This window comes from Rattus norvegicus, chromosome 13 (genome assembly GCF_021556685.1).
Source record: "Rattus norvegicus strain SHRSP/BbbUtx chromosome 13, alternate assembly SHRSP_T2T, whole genome shotgun sequence".
NCBI classification, from domain to species: Eukaryota; Metazoa; Chordata; class Mammalia; order Rodentia; family Muridae; genus Rattus; species Rattus norvegicus.
The window spans coordinates 49,902,342-49,922,463 of record NC_141546.1 but is presented as its reverse complement, the minus strand read 5'-3'; the positions used below and the strand labels follow the sequence as shown (position 1 = coordinate 49,922,463).

Below are 20,122 nucleotides of genomic sequence, written 5' to 3'. Positions count from 1 at the left end.
AGTTACAGAGAACGCTCACCATTCCTCCTGATTTCTAATGGGTCACATCTCTAGATTCCTCTACATCTTTGCCACCCCTACAGCTGTGTATCTTCCTTCTGCCAGAAGATCTGTGCTGGCTGGCACAATGGCTGCCTTGGTGTCACAGGGAGTCAGGTAGCTCCCTGATTGCAGAGAGGTTTTGAAGGGTGCCTTCCAAGGTTGCCCAGAAGGAACCGAGCAAGTGAGAATTAGGGCTCAGAGTCATTTCCACCCGAGTCACTTGGAGGCATGGGGACTAGCTCTAGGGAGAATAGAATATCTCATCTTCTGCTTCCGACTGTCCCTGTGTCCTTTTCTGCCTCTATAGCACAGTTCCTACTTCGCCTGGAGGTTGTATAAGAGGACAGCCAGGCTGGTGAAGGGCATGGGAAGGAGAGAAGTTTTATATGACCTACAGGGATCAGGTCATGCTGGTAGATTCTCTCTCACGGGGTGGAGGCCTGGGTGGGAGCCTCCAGGAGATGATTCTTCAAGTAGGAGGCCTCCCCGGGGCTTTGTTGTAGTATCTGTCACCACCCCAGAGTTTCCATCTGGAAGTAGCTGGCTGACCCTTACCTGCCCTTTGGGAAGAAATGCCTGCTCAAGAGAAGAGAGCCAAGCAGACACTGGTCTGCCAAGCTTCAGAAGAGATGACAGACACGGACTGGATCAAGGCGGGTGAGACCTGGATGTCAGCTCCTTGGAGTCCTGATTGCGTCTGTGCCTGCCTGGGACCCCCTTCTCTAGTGGCTAAGTCCACAGCCTTCCTCCTGTTCCTTATGGCAACACGGTTTGTCCAGAGGAGCAGCTGCACTTTGAACGAGGTCAGGAGCAAACTTACCATGTCTGCAGAGGGCTGGGAGTAAGTCAGAGGCTTTGTGGGCCAGGCAGAATCCAGGACTTCATTTTTAGGGGAAGGCATGGACCTGAGCCCTATGGGGTGGGATTTGGGGTTCTATGGATGGACAGCCTCTGGGATGACCCTGAGGCAGGAGGCAGAGGAGGTGGGGTCAGTCTTAGTTGTCAGTTCTTGAAAGTTCTTGAAGTTTCTCTGGACGCATCAGGCATGTGTCCCTATAATCCTATAGCCATGGACTACATGTCCATAGTGTATGGACCATTTAGGATACAGAGAAGGCAACCTTTACAGAAGAAAAAGAAGCTGAGGCCCAGAAAGAGTTTATGAGCCAGACCAGGACCAATTTTTTTTTAACACATTTAGGCTTCTGGGGGAAACTGTCACAGCCAATATGTCCTACATCCTGTCACCCTCCAAGAAGAGGAATTGGAGTCAAAGGAAATGTCCTTTGTGATGAGTCTTGCGCTGGGACAGAGGAGGTGGCCCTAAGCAGGATGCTGGCCCAATTCTGAACTGTCTATCTTGTTCTTGTTCCCAATTCAGACAATCTAGTTCCCCAAAAAATGACCTGGAGTTGAGTGGATGTGGCAGAAGTGGAAGGGTTAATGGATGAATTCAAGGGAGGTCAAGGTCCAGCCCTCCTCCTTAGACAGGATTTCTGATGGGGGGGGGGTTCCAAATATCACCTTATAGGAAAGGAATGCACATCCCTCTAAGAAGGCCTGCTTGCCTTTACTCCCAGAGGCTACCTTTAATGAGTGTGAGCAAACTTTGCTATGGCTACAAAGGCCAGAGAACCATTTCATGGAGTTTCCAATGTAGCCAAGGAAACAAGACAGCCGGTGGCTCATGACTTGGGGTACAGCAGCAGGATCTATCAGAGACTAGAGAGATTCCTCTGAGCAGGGCTGCTCAGTGAGGGCTTCCTGAAGATGAGGTCTTGATCCTGGCTTTGGCAGATGTATAGAATAGGAGGAGTATGGCTCAGGAGAGAAGGATTCATCATGGTGAATGATATGTCACCATGACCAATGTTTCATGACATAAAGATCTCAAACAGACCAGCTTACTGGCTTGAAGTTGATGCTGTGTTGTAAACACCACCCTGCTTCCTGCCATTCTGAAAAAGAGAGAAGGAAGATGGGTTCCTGCTCAAACCCCAAATCCAGCCTGCTTTCTGTGATTCAAAGCCACTTCGCCGCTAATAACCCTAATGACACTCTGTCCTCCCATAGAGCCTGTCATTTGTGGGTCTCCAAGCACTGGGAAAACATTAATTAATCCTCACTGGCCCTTTGAGGTTGATCATTGTTCCCCGTTTACCAGCCAGAGGACCTCAGAGGAGAAGGAAGGGGCAGGTTACCGGATCCTCTGTGGGGGCTGGGTTCAGGTTTGAACTCACAGTCCTGACAGAAGTGGACGCTAAACAGCTTGCACTGCAGTGGGGCTCTGACCTCGACGCTCTGAACCTGAAATGTCGGGATCCTGCCTTTCTTCCCCAAGTGGGCAGCTCCTCTTTGTGGAGCGCGGACTTGTGATTCCCTGGGCTGGAACTGCTGTTCTCCAAGGCTCTCCAGGACAGCTCCTACCCTGTAGGTGTCAATGTCTCCCAAGGGGTCTAAAAGCAAGCTGGTGGTTCTTTGCAGGCCATGGCTATGGCAGATATGGAAAGATATGGGCATGGCCAGCAGATGACAAGCCATTCTTCATTCTTCCCCAGGAACTCTGACTGTTTTCCTCCACAGAGCTGGTGGACCTGGCTGTGTGTGACACCATGGGAGTAGGGATTGGTGAAGATGACGATCATCCCCGTCCTAACCTTCCTTCTCTGCCCTCCAGGTTCCATGTACGATGGGCTGGTTGACAATTACAACAACTATGGCACCACGAGCAGAAGCAGCTACTTCTCCAAGTTCCAAGCAGGGAATGGCTCCTGGGGATATCCGGTAAGGAACTGCTTCCATCCTGAAAGTTCTGGAACGTTGTGGGCATGGTGTGGGGTTCCTGGTGGTGAGAGCTTTCGCTGGTTGCTCAAAAAGAGGAATGCAGACTTCAGTCAGTAAGTCAGGATTGCAGATCTGACTGGGGCTGTTGGCTTGGCCACTGCCTCATAAGGAGACAATCTCCTTCGATGCTGATTGGGTATTTCTGAGTAGCTCATGAGAATATTTTAGAGAACACATTTTTAAGAGTCTATTTCCCAATTTTTCTGACTTGATCAGGATGTGTGAGAAGTTCAAATTCTGGGGGTTCTTTGTAGACAGAGGTTTGTGTTGGGAATTGTGAAGCATTTTCTCTTTTCATGTATACTAGTGTGCCCAGAAAGTCCTCTGAGACCAGGAGAACACATTCTGCACAGTGGCTTCTGCAAAGGCGGCCTCCTAGGAGTAAAACTTTGCTTGGGTTTCCAAGTCAGAGAAGTTTAGGTTCAGACTCGAGCTCTGCCATTCGCTGACCTTGTCTTTGGGTTTCAACTTCCAGGACTCAAGTTCCTCACAAGTCAAGCGATATAACAAGGACTTCTTGGGTTTATTGGCAAGAGTAAATGAAGTGATATACATTAAAAGCAGATGACGATTTGCGAGGTTTAAAAAAGTTCAAGTGGGTGGGGATAATTCTAGATCCTTTAATCCTGGTTCTGGCTCTGTCTTCCTCAACTCCCTCTACCCACCTATCTGTTTCCTGAATCTATGGAGGCAAGCACTATGCCCAGTGCTGTGCTGGGTGCTCTGGATACAATCATGTGAACCAGTACCTGCTTTGTCCTATTCCAGAACCAGGGATACCAGCCTACACAGCACCCAAGTTTTCCCAGAGTCCTCAAGTTCCATGCTTTTGTTTACTTTTGCTAATTTCAACATTAACCTGCTTTGTTCTTGGGAACTCTTTTGTGAGGCTCCCAAAACACTGAATGAACCAGGATAAAAGATACCATCTCCAAGCAAAGCTGGGTCTGGGTCTTCAAAGGGGTGCAGGATCAGCAGTATTTGTTTTGAACAAATGACCACAGAGGCCACTCCAGGTTGCTGAAGGTCCTGGGGTCCTGTGCAGGAAGAGTGGGCAGTTTGTGAATTTGGTGTTCTTTTACTGTGGCTTGATTTCCTTTCTTTACCTGGATCTCTCATGGATGTTACGGACTGCAGACGAAGGAAAAGAATGAACTCAGTCTGCTACAAATTCATCTCTCTTCCCTTTTTTGGTGTGTGGGGGTCATTTATATTGACTGTCACTCTCAGGATAACATAAATTTAAGGGATCAAACTGAATAAGCTTGCAGAGCACTCATAGATGCAAAGGGGCTTTAACACAAAGGGTGATGTCCAGAGAGATTCAGAAACTGCCTTAGTGATGTAGAATAAGGGGATTGGATAAAATCCCCAGAAGGCAAACAGTTGGACCTGTTGATCCAAGCGAATAATCATGCTAATCATATACATGCTCCGAGTGCCCAGAGCAGGCTCGAGCTCTTTCTGCTCTCCGCTGAGACTCTGGATAAAATTGGTAAGGTCAGAACATCAGTTCTCCCCTCCACAAAAAGAGACTGATGCTACCAGTTTTTCTACTTCAGGTGTAGATCTCATGCTACACTAACCGTGTTATCAAACGAAGAGTGTAACCATGGAAATGTGGGAGGACTCGTTTCTAAAATACCTCATCATATGGCCCATGCCTTTCTAACACTTTCTTATACCTAATTAACTCAACCCTTGGCTGTCTCACTTGCCTTTAATGTTCCCAAACAGCCCCCCCCCACACCTCCCTGCACTCATTTTCTGACAACCACTGAAAATCCCTTTCCTTCCCCGAGTCCCAAGGCCCAACCCTCTTCACTCCTTTGCTGGCAACACTGCAGACATGACTCATGACAGGGTAGCTGCTGAGGCTTGCCCCGTCTCCTCTCAGTTCAGGAGAGGCTATGGGAACGGGGAAGAGCTGAGCACACACGAGGATTTGGCAGAGGGAGGGGGCTGAGTAGAGAGGAAGTAGAGTAATTGATATTGGAGCCAGACGTATAATCAGCCGCACACTGAGCACAACCGAATGGGGTCCATATTTAGAGAGGAGGAGAGTGGGAAAACAGTCATAGTGATCTGTGGTGTGAGAAAACTGTGTACCCGTGGGATTTTTCCCATGGTTGGTACAACTGGCGTGGAATGTTGTATGTCCCACCCTCCAGTGAAAACAATATGGCAGCCCGAAGCAGGGAACACAGGGAGAAGGGTGTGGTTCACCTGCACAGGTCTCGTCAGCGTGTTTTCAGGAGTTGCTGAGAGCTGGTGAAGAGCCACGTCCTACATTCTATTCATTCGGTGGGTCAGCCAGGTGGCATTGAGCAACTGCTGGGCACAGCATCACGTGACCCACATTGCAGATGATACTGCAGAGACTCACTTTGCCCTCAGTGAACTTCTAGTCAAGCTGAGAGAGGCAAAAGTCAACAGAAATAGATAAAAGACAATGGTTTCTGGTACCGGAGAATTACACCAACATCCTGCTCAAATATTTCTAGAGCCTGTAGATGTTTTTAAACGGAACTGTTTTCAGTATGTCTTAGAAGCCTTCTAGGTTCCAGAATTAATTCCTTATGATCCTTTTAGATCAGAAACAGTATTGCCTGCTCTGATTACTTCATTCTTCAGATTTGATTGTGGTTCCAAATATCTCGCCATTCCCAAATACTAAAGGTTCATCACTAGTGAGTAAATACTCTCTTTAAATATAGAGTAGTTAACAGAATAGAATAGAATAGAATAGAATAGGCAACTCTAAAAGAAAATTCTAACTATATTTTGAAATTAGTAGTGTTACTTTTTAGTCTGTATCATCAACAGCCTTCTAGTTAAAACTATTTTGCATTTTATCAATGACCAATTATATTACAAGTTTTAGGAAACAGAACATAAAGAGTCTTATAACTAAGAGGAAGTAAGTCTGACATACAAAAAGCACCCACGGTCTTAAGGAAAACAGTCCAAAGCGGTCTATTGCCTCAGCATCACTTTACAGACTATGGGGTCACTCTAGCCTCCTTCTTCAGGGACAAAATATCACCTGCAAGACAGCCCAAGAGTCCTGCAGGCATCCAGAAGAAGGAGGACTCTGTGACATGAGGCAAAGAATGTCCCCACACCTGACACCTCAGATGGGCTGACTGCACCATCCCAGTTCTCAGAGCCAAACCAGTAGACAGAACCAGTAGATAGAACCCCAGTGGGTTTTACAGATAGGAAACTCAAGCCCGGAGATAATAAATGATTCCCTGAAGGTCACACAATGCCTTATGGTATGGTGGCCTAGATACCTGACCTACGACCTGCTCACCTGGGAAGATTTGTTTTCCTTATCCTAGGTCTTTACACTTTGTGAAGTTGATTGTATCCGTCGCCATAGATTTCTATGTGTCAACAATGCGGCCATGTTTGAGGGACTCACAAGAGGTCTACAAATTCAAACCCTTTCATTCCTCTCTTCCCCAGACTTCCAGCCAATTCTTCTCTCCTTGGGGGAGTCTAGCCAACAGGAGAAGGGAGGGAATGGCCATAGTTTCTCTTCCTAGACTTGCTTGGCAATAATCATTAATGGGGAAGTGATAGTAAACTTATGAGGTAAAATACAACAAAATAAACTATCTGGGACATAATTGAAATAATTTTTAATATATCTGTTTATTATTTATTTATTTAATGTTCATTGGTGTTTTGCCTGTATGCATGTCTGTGTGAGGATGTTAGAGCCCCAGAACTGGAGTTACAGACAATTGTGAGCTGTCATGTGAGTGCTAGAAATGGTCCTCTGGAAGAGCAGCCCTGAACCGTCTCTCCAGCCCCAATTTTTGTTGCTGTTGTTGTTTTGCTTTGTTTTTTAAGACAGGGATTCTCTGTGTAGCCCTGGCTGTCCTAGAACTCACTCTATAGAATAGGCTGGCCTCAAGCTCAGAGATCCTCCTGCCTCTGCCTCTGCCTCTGCCTCCAAATACTGGGAATAAAGGCATGCATCACCACCACCCATCTCTGAAAAACATATTTTTAATATGAGATTGAAACACAGCTCTATGTCCTGTGTCCTAAGGTCTGTCATCCCAGGCCATTCCTATAATTAAAACAAGTCTCCATAAGAACTCCTCTACTGGGCTAGGAACCCAAGAGGAGTTACCTCGGGCTGCCTCTGTTTCTAGTTGGAAAATAGAAGCCTTTCGTCCCTCTTAATTATCCAGATAATGGGTCACTTAAAATACCTTTCTCTGGTTCGGGTAGACCAGGATGAAGAGACAAGAGAACTGAGACCATTTGGAAAGCACAGATATTCTATTCTAAAGCTGTAGATAGGCACTATGGTATGGGTCTGTATCAGATGAAGCTGGGGCAGAGGTTGGCACAATCCTCACTCGTGTGCACATCAGAGCTATAGTTCTCCTATTGTTGAAGCAAGAAGCACATTCTGAGCATTGAATTATTTTGAGAGTTTGTCAAGTAAAGTGGTGTTTGGATGTCGATTGAACTTGACCATCCTTCCCAGGATCTGCTCTATAGAGGAAAGAAGTTATGTGGACCATAGCAGCCAGTTCCTAAGTAGGATGAGCCATGGTGGCTGCCATATTGAATCACAGATATGCTCAATTAAGTCCAGCTTGGCATTCCTGAAGCGAGGCTCTCCAGGAACATAAGGAGAGTCCTGGATCATTCACCTAGCCACTTACCTAATTGATGCATCTGTGCTTGATGTTCCCTAAACGACAGGGTCTTGTGGACTCTGCACTAGAGACCTTCACTCTGAAGCGAGCCAAACCTGTTTATTGTGGGCTCAAGGCAATCTGTAGGGACTCCTGGTAATGATAGCAAAACAATGGCCGTCTCAGGCTCCAGTGGGAAATAGTGATTCCATGCACAGTGCCCTCTAGGTTGGTGGTTCCCCTCTGTCAGAGTAACAGTGTTGGGTATGCAAAGGGCTGGGTTGTGCACTGTGCAGTGTAGAGGGGTTGCTAGAGAAACATGGCGGGACCTCTTACCCTAGGAGTTAACAGAGGCTGCCTTTGCTAATCCACAGTTAACAGAGGCTGGGTCTCAAGATAGCATAAGCTTGTCTTGGCCTTCAGTCCAAATCCTGGCCCTCCCCCTCATTATCTCAGTGACTCCAGGCTTGTTCTTAATCCGCCGAGCCTCCATCTCTGAAATGTGGGGAATCTCTTTCTCACTGTAGTAGGAGGACTATTGTATGACATATTCGATCAGCACTGCGAGGCCAGGATTGTAGTCTCAAAGGCACTGGTGGAAGAGGGGGGCCCTGAAGTGGCATTTTTTCTTTCAACACAGAATAAGGATATTTTATGAGCTCCTTGCCAAAGCTTAACACTCCGCAGGCCTTGAGAGTGCCCTCATGACTCAGAGCTGCAGGGCTGAAACCAAACCCGGGTGGCCCTGTGGTTGGCGCTGGCGCAGCTCCTTCAGCCCAGAGGCTCTGCTTCAGTCTCCCAGGTGATTGAAGGCTCTAAGCCTCCTTCCTGCTCTCTTTTGAGCATCTCTTACCACCAAGAAAAGGAGGTTAGTTAGCTCTTGCCATGGCTGGAAGATGTGGTAGGAGTTCATTAACTATAGCCATGCCAAGGGGTAACGGAGGCATAGCATATAACACTGCTAATGTAACTACCCTGACTTAAAAGTTCAGGCTCACCGCCTTCCCCGCCCACTCTTCCCATTGCTAAGTGCCACTCCAGGTGTGCAAGCTGGGATCCTTTGATGGTGCCTGCTGGCCTTCGCCTTTTCTTGCAAAGTCCAGGTGAGGGAAGATAGAGTAGACTCCGACATGGATCCTCTAGGAGGGAGCAATTGATGGATTTGCCAACTCTGTGTCTCTGCTGCCAGCTCATGACTCACTCCCACCAAGCCTTGAGAGATAGGAGGGTCCCACAAGGGCCCCAGGCTATCACCCGACAAGAAGAGACAACGATCCTACTTGCCAAAGGACAGAATGTACCTCAGAAAGCAAAGGAGGTATCCAAAGGAGTTGATGGTGCCTAGAGAGGGGTAAATGTGACTTGTCTCTGACAACTAATCAGTGCTACAAGCATGCTCACACCACAACAGTGGGACTTCATCTGTGACAAATGTCCACATCCAAGGAGTCCCTGCACGGGGCCTCCTTGACAAGCCACCATCAATCAGAGTGGCTCTGTTTATACCTAACAAGTTTCTAGGTGGAGCAGCTTCCATTGTATGCGTCTCCCTCCACAGCTGACTTAGCTATCCGAGTAGCACGCACCTAGCTGAGGACCTCTCAGCTCTAACATCCATAGCCTGAATCCCTCCCTGTGGAAAAGGAGTAGAGGATGCTCACTAGGATCTTACCAAGATAGGAGGACATGGTCATTACGGTATATAAGTGAAAATGGCATCAGTGAGTATGAACTTCGGATGGGGGACCAGACAGGCCTCTAAGAGATGCTAAATGCTGGACTATGTGAAAAGAGAGGAGAGGGTGGAGAACACAGCAAAACCCTGGGGCTGGGACTGAGGAGAAGGAGTACTGCTGTACTTATCAGGGAAAAAAAAAAAGGACACTACCCCACGGGGTAGCAGCTTGTGGGTTGCCAGCTCCAGGGGTCTCACAAGCCCCGCTGGCTTTCTGCAGCCAACCCCTTGGGACCAAAATTCACACTGCCCCTCAAAGTGGATTGAGCATGTCTACCTGCTCTCCTCCCTGATCTACTTGTTCCCATGGGGGTGGGGGTGCTGTAGGATAGATGAGTGACATTTTGTTAGGGAAGGAGCAGGAAGACTGGGTGGGGCTAGCCCAGGGCATGGCCAGCAGCCCAGGACACTGTCACCTGCAGTAGGCCCTTCCCAGAAAGTCCCCAGAAAAGAATGTTACTATTTCCTAGGACAGCAAGAGCTAGCTTCAGCTTAATGGATCAGCTATGGTTTCCATACCATTATTGCAGAGCTCCAAGTTGGTGGTTAGACTGGAAGAATCAAGGCTTAGGCTGATTCACCAGGGCTCCATTCCTTCCGTCCTTCCTGACTAGGGATTAGGAGGCACATAATAAAGCGGTAGGCACTGAGCATGGGTCAGGGTTGTCTTCTAAAATGGAAGCTTCCAGAAGATGTAGCCATTGCTTTCTTCCCCACCCTCACACACATTCTACGTACAGCCTCTGGATCGTTAGAGGAATGGTGTGAGGAATCGAGTAGAATCAAGAACAATAAAACGAATGTCTTTAGTTTTCTCTAGAAGTGATTGGTAGAGTTTTGTTTGGGGCCCTTCTGGGCGAGGGGGTGGGGGTGTGGGGAGCTGACAAGAGGCAATGGACTTAACCAGCATGCTGGTCTTTAAAGTCCTTACGCTGTGGTTAAAAACAAAGAACAGATGAAATGGCAGCCTAAGAGAGGATATAATTAAAAGCTAAATTCTACAGCACATTCTGACTTCAACCTCAATGGGCCTCAGTTTCCTGGTCTGTAAATGAAAGCTGTCAAAGGCCAAAGCCTTCTCGGCTGGGTTGTAGGGTTTGGGGATGTGTGGCCCTTAGGATCTGAATTATAACAGGTAGGGACTTGTAAGACTCTCTCACCCCTCTGCCTCTCTGTCAACTCACAGAATGTGATAATCCCTGGGATTAAGGCTGTATTGCGAATTTACACAGAACATTCCCGCTTTTTTGTTCCCTGACTCGATCCTTGGGTATCTCTGAGATGGGTGGGTAACCAAGCACTTTGATTCTGGTTTGATTTGCAGGGGAATGAAGTGGCAGGAAAGTGTAGGGGCTTGCCCATTACCTCACAGGTAGAGTTGGCAGAACTGAGTCTGAAGCTCAGTGGTCATGAAGGGAGTGGTGAGCCTGAAGTTTGAGGAGAGACAGGAGCTGGGAGACAGGAGCTGGCAGGAGATGGGTGGTGACTCTCCCCTACAAGGGAGCTCTAAGCCAGAGAGTAGAGACTAGAAGAAGGACCATAGACCAAAAGTCATTGAGGGGATCTTCTGGTGCCTTTACTGGTGAGAATTTTCCTTTTGTCACTGAGCCCAGAGAGACAAATGCAGTAGCATTTCCCAGGTGGGTGGAAGAACTATCCCCACCCTTTGCTAGGGTGAGGCTCAGCTTTCTCCCCCAGGGCCCTGGCAAGTCTCTGCGAGGCCTGCCTGCCTACTTGCCCCAAGAGCGCAAACTCAGCTGAAAAACAAAATCAAATCTGGTTGTGGAGAGGCGGGGCGGGGAGGGGATGTGGAGAGAGCAGCTTGGGGGGGGGGGGGCCCACCCCTCCACCTCCACCCAGTGTTCAGGGTGTGGCCTTGAAGGGAGGAAGACAGGGCTGAGCCAGGTTGGCCAGGACGCTGTGACTTCAGTCGGGGATGAACAACCTACCCCAAACCCAGAGCCTTCTGGGGCAGTGTTGTGATTGGAGAAACTGAGGCTGGGGAAGCAGGCCGATTGACTGGCATACTCAGCCAGGCAGCGGGGAAAGCCAGCTCTCCTGACCGGAGTTCTTGTCACATGGCTGCGTTAAGCCTCTCTTTGCCAACATTTGCCCTAACATTTCTAAAACTCCAGTCATGAGCAGTTAGTATTACAGTTTATTAAAAACCATCATTCCAACTATTACTTATTTTTCAAGGAATCACTTTTAAACTTCAGTGCACTTCCTTTGAAAAGAAACTGCACACCCCTAACGTCAGACGACACAAAAACAGCATTCTTTGGCTATTAAAGGAAGGGTAGCCATGACCTTTATAACCAATATCAACACTGTGAGACAGAAATCTATTTGATGCTAGCGAGAAGTGTTGGCCCCACTGGAAATTCTGTGTTGTTTTGCTCTAAAAGAGATGTCGGTGAGTAACAAAGAAGCATAGGGACTCACCCCTAGGCTTCGTCCAAATGACCATCAGACTGGAAATGCAAGCATTGCTCCGGGCTTCAGTGACGGTTACTGCCTATGTCCTTGAGATCCCTAAAGTTCTCTCACAGCCATGGTGCATGGCGAAAATATGAGAAGGTTCTGAGTCATAGGATAATCATGTGTGATGGTTTTCCCACAATGACTCCCACCCAGGTCATGAAGAGATCTGAGAGTCAAGAAAAAATAGCACCCAGGTGGAGCCCTGCCACTCCATAAAGCCACCAGCCCCATGCCCAGCTGAATACTTTTTTGCCAATGGAGTATGGGGAGATGAAGTCTGTGACTCAGTGCCTGCCAAGGGCCAAGCTCTGTGGAATAAAACCTCCTTTGGGACGGGCTGGAGAGATTGCTCAGTGGTTAGAGCTCTTCCAGAGGTCCTGAGTTCAATTCCCAGCAACCACATGATGGCTCACAACCATCTGTAATGGGATCTGATGCCCCTCTTCTGGTGCGTCTGAAGACAGCTACAGTGGACTCATAAAAGAATAAAAAAAGAGGGTTCTGGAACAACCCCCCCCCAACATCTTCTACCTTCACCTAAAATCCTAACCACCTCTTTGGAGACCCAGTAGGGTAGACAGAATGGGAGTACTCGGGGAGCAGCCGATGGCCCATATTTTCCTCTTAACTACCTAGTCTTGAAGCTGGGTGGCCCAAGATATCCAAACTCATAGAAACCGAGCAATAGTTAGCTGACTCTAAGAGATTCCAGGGTCTATCTCTCACTACCAACTTTAGCACTGGCGGCCCCTCTGTCCTCCACATAACGTTGGTGACCCAGCAGTGTATTTGGAGCAAGGCGTGGTATAAGGGAACGAGTTCCTCCTCCCAGTTGCTACGATCATGGTCCCGCACAGAACACACCAGCTGTAGCCATCCCAAAGTCTCCTTTGTCACTGGTGTCCCTTGGGCCAGAGGGTCTTTTCAGTCCTGGTCTTTAGGCCGTAGACTTGAATGACACCAATGAGCAGCCAAGCTTGTTACTTCTTTTTCCTTTTCTTTCACACCCCGGCCCATATACATATGAAGCAAGCCTTCTCCCACTGAGTTTCCCTCCCCAAGTTCTAGTCTCCTTTTAAATATATTCAAGAATCTGTCATAATCCATCAAAAGAGGAAAGGCAGGTACCTCCTAGGCCTGGAGTCTTTAAGTTTCGGTCTAGCCAATAGCTAGAGACACTTTTGATGTCTCAAAAGAGGGCCACCAAGGACAGAAGCTGTTTGCTTTTCTCTGTTTGTTTTATTTTTTGTTTTACTGAGGTAGTTCTCACTATGATGCCTAGGATGCCTGGAATTCACAAGTCTCCTTGTTCAGCATCTGGAACATTGGGATGAGAGTCATACGACACCATACTCTAGTGTCTAGTGGCTAAGTGAGAGAGACCACATATATAAGAGAGAGAGCCAAGAGGCCTCAGATGTGAGCAAGGAATTTTCAAGTTTTTCCCTTACCTAAGTCTACCTGTGGAAAAATGTATTTCTCAAGTGAGCAGGTGGGAGGTGCACAGGATGGATGTGTGCTTGTGTGTGTGTGTGTGTGTGTGTGTGTGTGTGTGTGTGTATGCATGTGGATAGTTGTGTGTGCATGCTTGCATGTCCATGTGTGCACACACATGTTCATTTCCCAAAGGGGTGATGTTTTACCCTCGAGTTGGGGATAAAGATGGCCATTTACTTCATATGAGGTTCTTGATGATCTAATCAGCAGGGGAGGCTTGGGATCCTTCAGGGTCTTTAGAGCCAGGAAAGCAAGTTCCCTAGGATATGTCTCCTCCACAAAATCTTTGTCCGTCTTCTGCACTGAGAAATACATACAACCCTCAGGGCCACTCAGCCTCCCCCCCCCCCAACATTCTAGGACAAGCTGGGGACACTGGATGTGAGAGATCTATCTGTACTCTGCTGGGCAGCTAGCTCACACTGCAGTGCTCCACTTACTCCTCCCTCCCTGTGTGAACCCATCACTGGGACAGCAGAGTGGGCCTCTGAGTTCAAAACCCAGAATCCATGACACTGCTGTGTAGAATGACTGAGGCTCCAACTTGTCTGAGGTCATGGGAAAAAGACAGCCGAGGGCCAGATTTCCCTTTTAGAAGAAAACATGGGGGACTGGAGAGATGGCTTTGCAATTAAGGAAACTCAACTGCTCTTCCAGAGAACAGGAGTTTGATTTTTCAGCACTCAAATTGCACAGCTTAAAATTCTCAGGGACTCCAGTTCCAGGGAATCTGGCACCTCTGTCCATGTAAGCACCTGCACTTGCATGCACCTATCCACACATGCGCGTGCATGTGCTCTCTCGCTCTCTCTCTCTCTCTCTCTCTCTCTCTCTCTCTCTCTCTCTCTCTCTCTCTGTCTCTCCACACTTTTTAATCTTTAAAAAGAAATGTGTATAGACTGTCACATCCTTGTCCCCAAACTCACTCTGACATCGACACAAGCTACAATAACCCTACTGCTCCAGGTGTTGGAGGAAGAAAGAGAGGATCTGATCAAGCAGGGAGCAGGGTGTAGAGATGGAGGGCACCGTAGCCGCTGTGGCAGTTGGTTCTGATAGCAGTTGGCAGCTCAGTTCGATGCCTCCCACCATATAGGAGGAGACCCTAAGGACTTCTCACCTCCATAAGGAGGACTTGGGATCTACAGCCAAGGAGACCAGGTCACAGGGACACTGGGTGTCTCTAGAGAGAAAGTCACCTCCCAGAAGCCTCTCCGGCTACTGACCGGCGTTTTGTAGTTCCCTCAGTCCTGGGCTGCGGCCATCTTGATGCTTCGGGAGATGAGTCTTCAGTTGTCTGCAAATGTTTCTCAGTACCAACGGGTTGCTAAGCGCTCACAGTTTCTGCTCCTCACAACTCATGAGACACTGACTTATTGACAAGTTTTCTCACAAAGTCTACATATGCTTCCAAGACAGGCACCCAAACTGTTGTCTTTTACATTTTAAAGTGGTTTTTTTTCTTTAAGTGACAGTCCAGGTATGGTGGCTCACCCCTATAATCCTAACACTTAGGAGGCTGAGGAAGGGTAATTATGACTGGACCATGAGGTAAGACTGTTTCAAGCAAACAGACAGACAGACAAAAGTCGGTAACAAAACATATCTGAGCCCTGGAGCTGGGCTGTGTTGGAGTTCTGCTGTCTTCCCTCTTCTCAGTAGATAGGAACTGGTTGTCAGTGTGTAATGGTGCACACCTTTAATCCCAGCACTCAGGAGGCAGAGGCAGGTGGATCTCTGTGAATTCAAGGCCAGCCCAGTTTACAGAGCAAGTCCCAGGACAGCCAGGGATATACAGGGAAACTCTGTCTTGAAAAAGCAAACCAAAGCAAACCAAACTGTAAACCAAATGGTACTCTTTAGGTCATAGGCCTCTCTCGGGTGCCTCTGAGGTGTCCCTGAGTTTCAGGCTGTTGGTGATGGTGTTGTGGGTGTGTCTCTTCTCTGCCTTTGAGGACTCCAAAAGGGGCACTCCCACCCCAGCTCCCTTCAAGGACAAGTGACACCACTTTCTGCCTGGATGAACATCAGGGATTCTGACTGATGGGGTTGTTCTCACAACCGTGTGCCAGGAAATAAGAAACCCAGCCCAGGCTGGGCCCTCTGCTTCTCAAGATGAGTCAGGGACCGGCACTCTCCCTGATGAAGTCCCATCTTTTGTGACTCAGGCTTCAGCGGCTCCCCTACTGGCTCAGACTGGTACATAAGCAGCACCCTATGCCTTTCAGAGAACTCTCTATACCTTGGGTCCTATGTGTCCCCCTTGGGTGCCTTGTCGGTAGAAGACCAGAGTCTGAAAGCCCTCAGAAAAGCTCAGCAGAGTGATCTGCATATCAGATGTACCTTGCTACTCAAGAGTAGACAAAACCCTATAAGATGTAAGACAGCTTGTTGTCATTACTGTGTAAGGGTCCTCAGTGGGCACAGGCAGGCAATGGGAGTTGCTAAATAAACAACCATGGAGCCTGTCCTGGAAAGGCTTTCTGTTAAGGTCCTTTCTCTAGAAAGCTCTCTCCGGGCCCACAAGGGATGAGGATTCTGTGAAGTTGTATGCATACTGGCTTTCATGAGAAGGGCGTGGGGAGATTCCCTTGCTGCTGAACATGACCCTGTTGGACACTCCACTGGGTGTGTGACTTGCCATGCAGGGAAGGGTGTGTCCTGTGGCAGAGCCAGTTTGGCCAGCCCCACCTTGTTGGCAGAAGCGTGGTTTCAAAATGGGCTAATAGCTGGGGAGACGGACACTTTTCATCTTGGCCTGCCCAGCACTTACAATGCCCCCAAAGAGGTAGGTCATTTCTGTCTGCTTACGCAGAACTGAAATAGAACTTTCTGGGATTGGCCACATATCAGCTATGTCCCAGGTCAGGGTAAAGTGTCCTGAACTCAGCCGAGTACAGGCTGTGACTCCCATATTGCCCCACTCAAAGTTCCTCCTATCCTCCTCTACCAGCCCATTCATTCATCTGTGGGGGACCCCTGGGCAAGGAGGTCATGGGGAACCCAGCACTCATTGGCAAATGGAGTCTCCATTCCCAGGAGAAATTCTCTAGAGCAGCATGTGTGTGCTGGGAACCCAGCCCTGTGCTAGGCACAGTTAAAATGCCTATGGTTTGAAAAGCATGGAGGAATGACAGAGCCCTACTGTTGTAACCAGAGAACAAACAGGACCAGGGGAGAGTGGGTGGGCAGCCAAAGGAGTCCAACTATGGGCATCCAGGGCTAGGAAGGGGCAGGTTTGTGCAGACACTTGAGAGCAATGTGGGGTTTGAAAGAAGGTGGGCAGAGAGTAGGTGAAGCAGGGGGTCAGAATGTGTCTGCTGTTAAGGGATAGTTCGAGAGGGTGTGTTAGAAGGGAAGAGATGGCTGGCTAGGGGGGCCTAGGGGGATAGAAGGGGTAGGGTCAAGTTGATGCGCTTGCCTGGTAAATAGCAGAGGTACAGTGAGCTCTGCTGCTAGGTTGGGACTAATGGAAGCTTTGCCTGAGAAAGGCGTGTGTGAGTGAGTGTGTGAGCATGTGAGTGTGAGTGTGTAAGTGTGAGTGCAAGTAAGTGTGTGTGTGTGTGTGTGTGTGTGCAGGGGCAAGGGGGGTCCTGGGGGCTCCTGGGAGGAGTTAGGTGGTGCCCAGGAATAAACTGAGGAAAATTAGGAATACAGTCCAACAGGTAGCAATACAGAGGAAGGAAGCAGAGAGTACAGTCAGGTGGGTACCACCTCGTCCAGAATGGCTGCTTACTGTCCAGCCCAATGACTTCAGCAAATACGAGTTTCTTGGGCCTTTGGAGCTTAAGAAATGTATTGATCTGCTCTGATCCAACTCACTCCTGAACTCGCATTCCTTGCCTACACAGTGGCAAGTGACTAGTGGGCTCCTGAGAGCTTCCTACTCAAGGAGGAGCTGGAAGAGAGGGACCATCAATGTGGGTTGAAATGCCTCATTGGAAAAGAAAGTATTTGGGGGGCAGGGGCGTTAAAGGCAGAGCCACTAAACAACCTGGGGGCTTCGCTAGCATGATGAAGAAGTGTCTTCCTCCGACACAGGAACAGCCACATAAGGAAACAACTACCTCCCGGCACAAAGCCTGTCTTCCCTTTTTGAGCAGGTGACTCTCTAATGACATCTGCAGCATTAGGAAGAGGGAGGGCAGAACATGGGCTAACTATGGGGAGGTTTCTGGCCAATGCAGTCTTATCTGGCTTGCCTTGGACTGTGGTCACAAGAGCCGCCTCCCAGGAAGTCCCCAGATGTTCCAAATGGAGAAGGACGTCTCTGCACCCACATTCTGGGCTTCAACTTACTCACCTAGCCCAGCCTGTTGACTAAAAATGGTCAGTTCTGCTCCCAGGAAGTTGAGTTTCTAGTCTGGAATGTTTTGATTCATGGACTAATCCCACCTGAAGTTTGAGTTTCCCAAGAAAGCATGAGACAGTCCTGCATGCAAACTGGGGCGTGTGTGCTCCTGTGAGTGTGAGTGTGTGTGTGTGTGTGTGTGTGCATGTGTGTGTGTGTGTGTGTGTGCATGTGTGTGTGTGAATGTGTGTGTGCATGTGTGTGTGCATGTGTGTGTGAATGTGAGTATGTGTGTGTATGTGTGAATGTGTGTGTGCATGTGTGTACGTGTGCCTGTGCGTGTGCGTGTGTATGTATATGTGTTTGTGTGTGCATATGAGTATGTGTGTGTCTGTGTATGTGTGTGCGTGTGTGTGCATGTGTGTGTGTGAGTGTATGTGTGAATGTGTGAATGTGTGTGTATATGTGTGAATGTGTGTGTGTATGTGTGTGCGTGTGCCTGTGCGTGTGTATGTATATGTGTTTGTGTGTGCATATGGGTATGTGTGTGTCTGTGTATGTGTGAATGTGTGTGTGTGAGTGTATGTGTGAATGTGTGAATGTGTGTGTATATGTGTGAGTGTGTGTGTGTGTGTGTGTGTGTGTGTGTATGCCCCTTTGTATTCAAAGAGGAGGAGGCTGCCAGCGATCCCTATCTGAGTGTGGGGGTGTGGCTGGAGAGGCATTGACAGCAAAACTCTCCCACCTGCTGTGGGCACAGGTGTCCATTCATTCTCCTCTGGCTGCAGCTGTTTGCTTAAGACTTAGAGACAGTGTTTGGAAATGGGGGTGGGATTGCTATCATTTGGAGCCTGGGGGCAGGGCCACCACAAACATCCTGTGATGTTTGGGCATCCAGACAATGAAGATGTGTCCTGCCGCAGATGCTAGGAGCACCCATGTAAGGAAAGTCTCCTCCATCTTGGCAGAAAGCCTGCCAAATTCAGCATGGGACTCTGAATACTGGGTATCTTCTTCCTGGGCCTGTCCCCCCCCTTATGGATTATCTAGAACCTTCTTTAGAAATGGTGTGGGTTATTTAAACCCCTTAGCAAGGGGCTGAAGAGATGGCTCAACTGGTAAAGTGCCTGCTGTACAGGCTTGAGGGCCTGAGGTTAGAGCCTAGCACTCACTTGAAAACCAGGCACAGCGGTTCAAATCTGTAATGCCAACAGGGGGTAGGGGGACAGATCAGCCAGCGAGACTAGCTCGGCATGAATCCATGTTTAGTGACAGAACTTGTCTTAAGAAATTAAGATGGGGAGGGGCAGCAGAGGGGACCGGAGAAATAGCTCAGTCAGCAGATTTATCATCATGCCAATATGTGGACCTGCATTTGAATCCCCGGTACCCATGTAAAAAGATAGGCATGACAGCATGCAAGCATCATCCCAGCATTAGGGAGGCAGAGACTGGAGGCTCCTTGGAGTTCAAGAGCATGTATGCACCCCTCGGCTGGCTCCTAAAGGCAGCCATCGTGAGAGTAAGAGAGATGCAGATGGTCCAAGCCCTGGTGTCACGTCCAGTTCTAACTTACAAACATTAGTCTCGTGATGCCTAATGACCCTCTCTGTCACCAACACTCAGGATCTTGGTTACACAGCTGGAGAATCTCAGATATAGTGGCTTTAAGCCCCTGGCCTAAGGTTGCCCTCTAGGAGGCATCTGACATCACCAAGGCAGTGTGACTCTAGTCTGTGCTCTTGACGGTCACATATCCTTCTGAGGCATCCTAACTCGCTTATGCATGAGGAAAGTTTGGATTCCCATGCCACCGCTGCCAATTCAGCCTTAGAGGCTGCATCATGGGCCACCTGTGCAGGCAGGACTAGAGGCAGTAAGTATGATTTATCTGAGCCTTGGAGAGCATCCAGGCTTGTGTAGAGTTAGGAGGGGACAGTGTCCAGCTGAGTTTTTCTCCTGCTCGCCAAAGTGACAGCAAAAGGCACAGGTGAGATGAGAGAGAGCCATCTCCAGATGTCACATTCATACAACCCAGCGCTGTGACTTTAAAAACTAAGGCGGGGCTCCCAGGAATGGATGACACTACTGGGGTGTGGCTGTTGAGAGGGGTCCTCGCCCATTCCCTGGGGGCAGCCCACCTCGCTGAGACTTGCCAAGGCCGCCTGCTGCTCCTTTTCCCAGCACTGGTTGCAGAGCCCAGAACCTCTCTCGGCTTAATCAGCAGGATGGCGTCTTTGCTGGGTCTGGGCCAGGAGAGCATATGCACTCCTTGTCAGGTGTCTGAGATGACGTCCAGGTGTGTCACTTACTGAGAACAAGGGAGCTCCTGTTGCCTTCCCCTTGGAAGCCCATGGGGGAGTGTTCTGCTTCCCCCATCACCAAAAGCACCATCTGCCGCCTTCCTGCCTGATCGGGAGGCCTCTGTAAATTTTGCAAAGAGTCATCAAGGAGTCCGGTTTATGTCCAAATGCCAAGAAAACCACCGGCTCCTCCAGCTTCTGCCTTAGCATTGTTTGTGTCTCTCCCAACTCCCACAGGCCAGCTCACCGTGTGGCAGGGTGG

General features: G+C 48.8%; 1 protein-coding gene across 1 annotated transcript in view; it reads left to right on the top strand.

Moving 5' to 3' along the window:
* The window catches only part of Pkp1 (plakophilin 1), a 47,868-nt gene that overhangs the window by 7,877 nt on the left and 19,869 nt on the right, over positions 1-20,122 (top strand). Inside the window, 1 exon segment of the mRNA NM_001394216.2 lies at positions 2,720-2,826. Within this exon segment, the coding sequence (NP_001381145.1) occupies positions 2,720-2,826 (107 nt within the window).